General features: G+C 41.7%; 1 protein-coding gene across 1 annotated transcript; it reads left to right on the top strand.

Annotated features, from left to right (window-relative positions):
* The first annotated feature begins 6,901 nt into the window (after positions 1–6,901).
* On the top strand, positions 6,902–8,008 carry LOC121999849. Its single transcript, XM_042554483.1, has 2 exons — positions 6,902–7,480; positions 7,566–8,008. The coding sequence occupies exons 1-2, from the start codon at positions 7,308–7,310 to the stop codon at positions 7,810–7,812; spliced, it is 420 nt and encodes a 139-aa protein (XP_042410417.1). The 5' UTR covers positions 6,902–7,307; the 3' UTR covers positions 7,813–8,008.
* The last annotated feature ends 283 nt before the right edge of the window (positions 8,009–8,291 follow it).

The following is an 8,291-nucleotide window of genomic DNA, read 5'->3' as shown; positions in this document are numbered from 1 at the left end:
GAACTGCTCCCACCTGCGGCCGATCCTGTTGAAGAGCTTGAAAATCGGAAGAAATTTTTTATGTCTTTGGCTTTATATGGTTTGCCCACGGATTATTCTCATGTCCGTGACCAGATCCTGGGCAGCCCCACAGAAGCTACCATGGAAAATACCTGGGCGACTCTTCTCCGTGTCCCGGCCAAAGTCTTGACGATGCCTTCCTCTGTTCCTGTCGACTCGTCAGCTTTGGTCTCTCGACACAAAGGACCTCCACCTCGCAAGGGTGGCAAAGGACGACCTTGGTGTGATCATTGCCACCGACCGGGACACACGATTGATAAATGCTGGAGTTTGCATGGTCGTCCTCCTCGTGCTGCTCAGATTGTTCAGAGTTCTGTTGCTCCTTCAGCTTCCACTTCACAGTTAACACCTGATTCGACTTCAACACCTTCCTATACTGACTTTCTGAAATGGTTTGAGGATCGACAGGCTTCGGGTTCCACTGCTACCATTGCAGACGCTGGTACTTCCTTTGCTGGCATATTTCGTTCTTCGGGTCCTTGGGTTCTTGATTCTGGGGCCACCGATCATATCACTGGTAATAAATCACTTTTTTCCTCTCTCACTACTTCTGGTAGTTTACCAATGGTCACCATGGCCAATGGTTCCCAAACTCAATCCCAGGGTATTGGTATTGTTCATCCTTCTTCATCTCTTTCAATTCATAATGTTCTTTATGTTCCCGGAGCTCCCTTTAATTTATTGTCGAAAAGTCAACTTACTCGATCTCTTGATTGTGTCATTTCTTTTACTAACACGTCTGTTTCCTTACAGGACCGGAGTACGGGGAGGATGATTGGCTTTAGATGTGAATCTCATGGCCTATATCGGCTTCAACAACCCTCTTTTGTTGGTTCGGCGGCGGCATCTCTACTTCTTATTCATGCTCAGTTGGGACATCCAGGTCTTAATAAGTTGAAACAGTTACATCCTAGTCTTTCTCACTTAGAGTCTTTATCTCGTGCGTCGTGTCAATTAGGTAAGCATGTTCGTAGTTCTTTTTCTCCTCGTATTGAGAGTCGGGCTATGTCTCCTTTTGCTTTGGTTCATTCTGATGTTTGGGGTCCGAGTCATGTTTCTTCTACAATGGGGTCAAGGTATTTTGTTACTTTTATAGACGATTTTTCCCGTTGTACATGGTTATATCTGATGAAGGATCGTTCAGAATTATTTTCTATTTTTGAATCCTTCTTCCTTGAAATAAAAACTCAATTTGGTACTTCCCTTCGAACTTTGCAAAGTGATAATGCACGCGAGTATTTGTCTACTCAGTTTCGTACCTTCTTGACATCTCATGGTGTGTTGCATCGCACGTCTTGCTCTCATACCCCTCAACAGAATGGGGTTGCAGAGCGCAAGAATCGTCATCTCCTTGAGACCACTCGGACTCTTCTTCTCCATTCTCATGTCCCTCATCAATTTTGGGGTGATGCCGTACTTACTGCGTGTTATCTCATCAATCGCATGCCTTCATCCACTTTCCAGGGTAAAATACCTCATCAGGTACTTTATCCACATCAGTCCCTTCATCCTCTGCCACCTCGGGTCTTTGATTCTATTTGTTTTTCTCATGCTCTTGATCCCGGCATTGACAAGCTATCTCCTCGGTCTCATAAGTGTGTCTTCCTTGGGTACCCACGGTCTCAGAAAGGGTACAAGTGTTATTCCCCTACTCTTCGTCGGTACTTCATCTCTACTGATGTCACATTCTTTGAGTCGGTTTCTTTTTTTGGTTCTTCCGCTTCACAGGCTGAGGTTTCTCCCTCTCCACCTGCACCAGTGACTATCTTTTATCCTCCGGAGGCGCCTCTATCACCTTCAGCCTCGTCTCCTCCTTTGCAGGTTTATCAACGTCGTTCTCGTTCTGCTTTGCCGCCGACCAACACTGACACTGCTGTGGGCACATCTTTGGAGCCAAGTCCTTCGTCGTTTCCTCCGGTCCCATCTCCTGACTCTGATGTTCCTATTGCACTTCGAAAGGGTATGCGTTCCACTCGTAATCCTTCTCCTCACTATGTTTCTTTAAGCTATCATCGTCTTTCCCCATCCTATTATTATTGTCTGTCTTCCTTGTCGTCTGTTTCTGTTCCGAAGACTGCAGGTGATGCCTTTGCCCATCCAGGATGGAAACAGGCTATGCTTGATGAAATGAGTGCCCTACAAAGCAGTGGGACTTGGGACCTCGTTCCTCTACCTCCTGGGAAGTCAGTGGTTGGTTGTCGATGGGTGTTTACGGTGAAAGTTGGTGTAGACGGCACGGTTGATCGGCTTAAGGCTCGTCTTGTCGCTAAAGGCTATACTCAGGTATTTGGATTGGATTATGGCGACACCTTTTCTCCTGTTGCCAAGATGTCTTCTGTGCGTCTTTTTCTGTCTATTGCTGCAATTCGCCATTGGCCCCTTCATCAGTTGGACATCAAAAATGCATTCTTACATGGTGACCTGCTCGAGGAAGTCTACATGGAGCAACCTCCGTGTTTTGTTGCTCAGGGGGAGTCTTCTGGTCTTGTATGTCGCTTGCGGAAATCTTTATATGGTCTCAAGCAGTCACCCAGAGCATGGTTTAGTAGATTTAGTACCATAATTCAACAGTTTGGCATGACTCGAAGCGAGGCTGATCATTCTGTTTTTTATCGCCACTCATCTACTGGTTACATCTATGTAGTGGTTTATGTTGATGATATTGTCATCACAGGTAATGATCATCTTGGAATTTCACAAGTAAAACAACATCTTTTCAAACATTTCCAGACACAAGATCTTGGCAAACTCAAATACTTTCTAGGGATAGAAGTGGCACAGTCTAAAGATGGGATCATTATATCCCAAAGGAAGTATGCAATGGATATTCTGGAAGAAACAGGAATGTTAAACTCAAAGACAGTTAACAATCTCATGGACCCTAATGTCAAGCTCCTGCCAAATTAGGGGGAGCCCCTTTCAGATCCTGAACGGTATAGGCGATTGGTAGGGAAACTAAACTACCTTACTGTCACTCGTCCGGATATCTCATTTGCAGTGAGTGTAGTAAGTCAGTTTCTTAGCTCTCCATGCAAAGAACATTGGGATGCAGTAACTCGCATTGTTCGATATATCAGGGGTGCACCAGGAAAGGGTCTTTTATATGAAGACAAAGGACATACTCAAGTCGTAGGGTATTTTGATGCAGATTGGGCAGGATCTCCCTCTGATAGAAGGTCCACTTCTGGATTTTGTATATTTGTTGGAGGTAACCTTATTTCTTGGAAAAGTAAAAAACAGAATGTTGTGGCAAGATCCAGTGCAGAGGCAGAATATCGAGCTATGACTATTGCTAGTCAAGAACTTATATGGTTAAAGCAGTTGCTTCAGGAACTAAGGTTTGGAGAGGTTACACAAATGTCACTCATATGCGACAACCAAGCCGCTATGCATATTGCCTCAAATCCAGTCTTCCATGAGAGAACAAAGCATATTGAAGTTGACTGTCACTTTGTCAGAGAGAAAGTCATATCTGGAGAAATATCTACTAGCTTTGTCAACTCAAATGATCAGCTAGCAGATATATTCACTAAATCACTTAGAGGTCCCCGGATTGACTACATATGTAACAAACTTGGTGTATATAATCTATATTCTCAAGCTTGAGGGGGAGTGTTAGAATAAGTAAAAGAGTATTTGAGTCTTTTTGATGTATATTTTCTTTTCTATATAAAGACCTAACTCGTAGGGTTCTGTTAACACGAGATTTTAGGTTTTACTTTAAACAATGCTTAAAAATAATAACTCGAAGATGAGTAAATGCATGAGAAAGAGTCTGATAAACTCTAATTAGATGGCCATCAAGTTCAAACTGTAGAGAAAATAGTGGGTGTTAACTTCTGAGCATTCTTCAATATCTTTTCTGCTTTTCCACAACTAAAGGGACCTGTCTTATTAGCGAACAAGTTCCCCTCATCCATTTTTCTCAAATTACTAACAATCTGACTAAACCATAATTTCAAGCGGTTGTTGAGGTAAAGGCAATGATTTGAAAATCGGATACATATATAATGTTTCTAGCTTCAAAACATGATTTTTCCATTGGTACAAACTATCACTTACTAAAAAAAAATATGTAATTTTCCTTGGACTTTACAATGAGCAATATTAATGTTGGGGTTCAATTAAAGTTTCACATTAGAAAGATTTAATAAAGATCATGGAATTAATAAGGATAAAAGATATCTCCATTGGCATGAGACCTTTTGGGTAGAGCCTAAGAGTAAAGCCATGAGGATCTTGGCCAAAAGTGGACAATATCATATCATTGTAGAGATATGTGGGCATCCTTTGGACGCAACAAATGGTATCAGAGCCATGGTTCGGACCAGATGCCAAGTGGGATGGCCTTGAGTGAAGTTGAAGGTGGGTCCGGAGTAGGTCAGGATGATCGGATGTTCGTGGGAGGCCTGGAGCAAGTCAGGGTAATCAGATACTTGTGCGGAAACAAGTAGGTCAGGATGACCAAATGCTCACAGGGAGGCCCGAAGCAGATCAGGGTGACCGGGTACTTACGGTGAGACGAGTAGGTCAAGGTGGCCCGGACCATGAGAGTAATTGTGGTCCTTCGTTTGAGGGAAAGATTGTTGGGGGGTTAAAAAGGATGAAAGATATCTCCATTGGCATGAGATATTTTGGATAGAGCCCAAGAGCAAAACTATAAAGGTCTTGGTCCAAAATGGACAATATCATACCATTCATCATTTGGGCGCAACAATCAATTATTAAGGCTTTCATTTGTGTTCCAATTGATCTTAGGGTCTAATCTCACATAGCGTGCCTTGTATAAGCAACATCAATTATTAGCCTTATAATAAACATACACACAAATACCAAAAAAATCTTCTTTCACTATAAAGCTTAGTTATTCAGATGGACTAAGGTTTCTATTAGTCCCTGTAAGTTTGCACTCGCTAACTGGTTTTCACACTAACTAAAATTATTAGGAAATATGCAATGCCTCCCTATAAGAAAATGACCTACGAGTTTGGACATCTCACAAGCTAAGTGGGCCTGAGGCAATTTGTTTCAGATTGACAAGCTACGAAGTTAGTCCCATCCAGTCACAAAAAGGGGCATAGAGTGTGCACGAATCACTGCACATTGAGGAGTTACCATAAAGCCCCAAATCCTCCCAACAGTTATGTTGCTGACAACCATTAGTCTGTGACCTTAGCTTTGATAGTGCTTGTTAAAAGGTGCTCCCAAGGTGGGATCACAACCAATTGTAGCCGTCCAGAGGCCGTCGACGGTAGGAGGATGGCCGAGCTGTCGGGCGCCAAGCGGGGTCGGGCTTCGGCCGTCAATCCCGACCCAAATTATAACCTGACCCAAGTTGGGTGATCCAACTAACCATGCTCTCGACTCTGACTTTCCATAGTATAATTGCTAAATTTTATATAAAAGTGTCAGAAATATGCTATCAAAAGTAATGACAAAATATTCCTTTAAAATGTACCATAATCAACTTGTAAATATTGACTGGCATACAAGAAATTATAATCACTTAAACAAGATACCGAAGCTGTACATCTCATTGCATAAAACAGAAGTTCGATGTAAATTGAAGATCAAGCATACAGACAGAAACCTACTAAGGAGTAGTGGAAAAATTCAAACATCCAATATATAAATTGTAATAAATTATAGATTATAAACAAAAATCTAACCTTCTTCCCTCAAATAACTGCACCTGGTTCACCTTGGATAACCATGTACTTTGTTCCACCAAGGTGCAATCCAATTGGCGCAAGAGATCCAGGTGCATCAAAGTCATTCATTAGTGCAGTGAACTCTTCAGGCTTGATCTGTAGTATTGAGAAAATAGGCATGTTAACATATGACTGGCTCAGGGAAAACAGAAACAGAATCAAAAACATCTTCCATACAGAATTTTATATTTGCACATTTTGGCAAGCCAAAGGCAGCTAATAATTATAATGACTTTTAGATAATGATAAGTGACAACAAATAATTAGTCAAATTCTTTCAAACTGAACCACATGCCAGCTCAAGAGAAAAGGGATACAACATTTAGTTCACTAAAAAGAAAATTCAATGCAAATCAACCTAGTGTTTGAAATTGAATCATCAATCTTGACAACTGTTACAAGTATTGTGTACACTATATGTCAATATCGTTATGAAGAATTAAGTTCCTAAGGAGAAAGATAATAACAATAACCTGCAAGAATAATTTACTCTTTACAATTTAGTAAGCCTCACTTTAGAATTTAGTTATATCTTTAAACATGCTCACAAAATCTTATACTATCCTTGTCTCATTTTCTTCATCTATAGAAGCTGAACTTGGTTGCTAATAGCATTTTTTTACTTCCGTCGTTTTTATCAATGTCATATATCAATCTCAGTGTTGCGAAGTCTGCAACATTAATGTTTTTTTGTATGTATTTTTTCCTAACAGCCCTATGTTCTAACCTATGGAATCCTAAGTATAGTTGATCATACATCAATAACTATAACACATAGAACTAAAACAATTACGTGGAGTTTACACATTGAAAAAATAAATTCCATCATACTTGATCTCAACATGCAATATGTATAATCTTAACATTATTAGACTTGTATATCATTCTCAATTGAGAAGAAAACTTAGGCAAAACATATAATGAATACCATTCTCCATAATTGGGCTGAGGCCAAAGCAAAAGGATTGGGCTAAATCACAGAGCAAATTATTGAACTAAACAAATGGGCTGAGCCGGGCCTCCCTTATTATAGGAGGTATAAACAACTCTTTTTTAATAGGAAAAAAGAATTAATGAAACATCAATTTCTTCCACCAAGATTTTCTCATGGATAAAGTTCAAAAGAACGGTCCATGCCTTCTCCGAGTTCCACCGCGCATCTCCTCCACAAAAACCACGACCGACGAGATAAACTTCACTGCACTGCCCACGTATTCCTCTGCCTCCACTGAATTCTCAACCGCAACTCAACTGTTCGTAAAAGTGCACCTGCCCTGGCCCAGCAAAAAGATGTCAAACGATCTGAATCTGAATTCTGAATGACGACGTCGGCCTTATCCTCTGCTCTTAATCCAATCCACAAAAATGGAAGACTTCGTCCACCTTTTTTCACAGCTTAACTCCTCACTCACTGTAATCGCCTTTTTTTAATTTCCAGCCGCCCCCAGAATTCTTCCTCCGGCAGCACCAGTGTATAGTTGCTTGATCGTCTTCCCCTGTTTCAGTTCTACTCATCGAGACCCAATCACTGATCTCATGGATGGAAAAGGTTTTGAATCAGATGATTCTTCCATCTCTTCCTCTTCCAATCTCTCAGACCACGAAGTTTCATCATCATCATCCACATCGCCACTATCAACATCGAGCACTTCAACACTTGGACCTCTGTTTGAGTTGTCTGCCACTCTCATGGCTGAGCTCCCTGTCAGGTTAGACCTCGTCTAATCCGTAAATTAAAACTTCCTCATGCTTGACAATTTCTAACTTTGATGAGATTATTGTGGGTGGGTGCAGGAGAGGCCTGTCAAAGCACTTCCAGGGGAAGTCTCAGTCGTTCACATCTCTATCTGAAGCCAGATGCATAGAGGATCTCGCAAAGAAAGAGGCTCCGACTTGTGGTAAGCGGAGGATAAAAGCGTGGAAGAGTTACGGAGGTTTCGTATCGAGTCCCTGCAGCAGGACTATAACAAAGAAGTCTTCCAGGTGTTCTAGCAGAAGCCTTCTGTGCCGCAGTAAACCCTCTGCAAGTAAGAATCTATGAGAAGCCAGTTTCGCAAGCTATGGAGATTAGGAATAGAAACTGCATGAAGCTAGCCCACGGCTTGGCAATAGAAATTAAAGCCCAAGCGTTTTTGTCTCGCGGAGGTTAACTCCGGCGTTCCTGCCGGTGAATGTGTTCCATAAATTTCTTTTGAGCCACAGTACGCTTGCAATGTTTACTCGCATCTTTCTTGTTTAGTCGGATTGTAGTAGGCCTCTGGGTGTTTGACTACGTTCTTGCTGCTTGCTTTACTTCGTACTCTCGTTGTTTTGAATGGTGTTTTCATGAGAATCTATCTAGTCCGTAGACAGCGTTTGATATTTCGAGGCTTAATCTAGTCCTCTGGATCTTTGGTTTTTTTTTCGCCACGCAGCTCTATATAGACCTGACCCGAGCTAGGTCTGGCCTAGACCCGCAACCGACCAGGTCAACGGATCGACTATCAGTTGACTCGGTTGCTAGGCCGGAACTGTAACCAA

The sequence above is a fragment of the Zingiber officinale genome, chromosome 7A (genome assembly GCF_018446385.1).
Source record: "Zingiber officinale cultivar Zhangliang chromosome 7A, Zo_v1.1, whole genome shotgun sequence".
NCBI classification, from domain to species: Eukaryota; Viridiplantae; Streptophyta; class Magnoliopsida; order Zingiberales; family Zingiberaceae; genus Zingiber; species Zingiber officinale.
The sequence above is the reverse complement of the archived record's forward strand: the minus strand, read 5'-3'. Positions and strand labels throughout refer to the sequence as shown.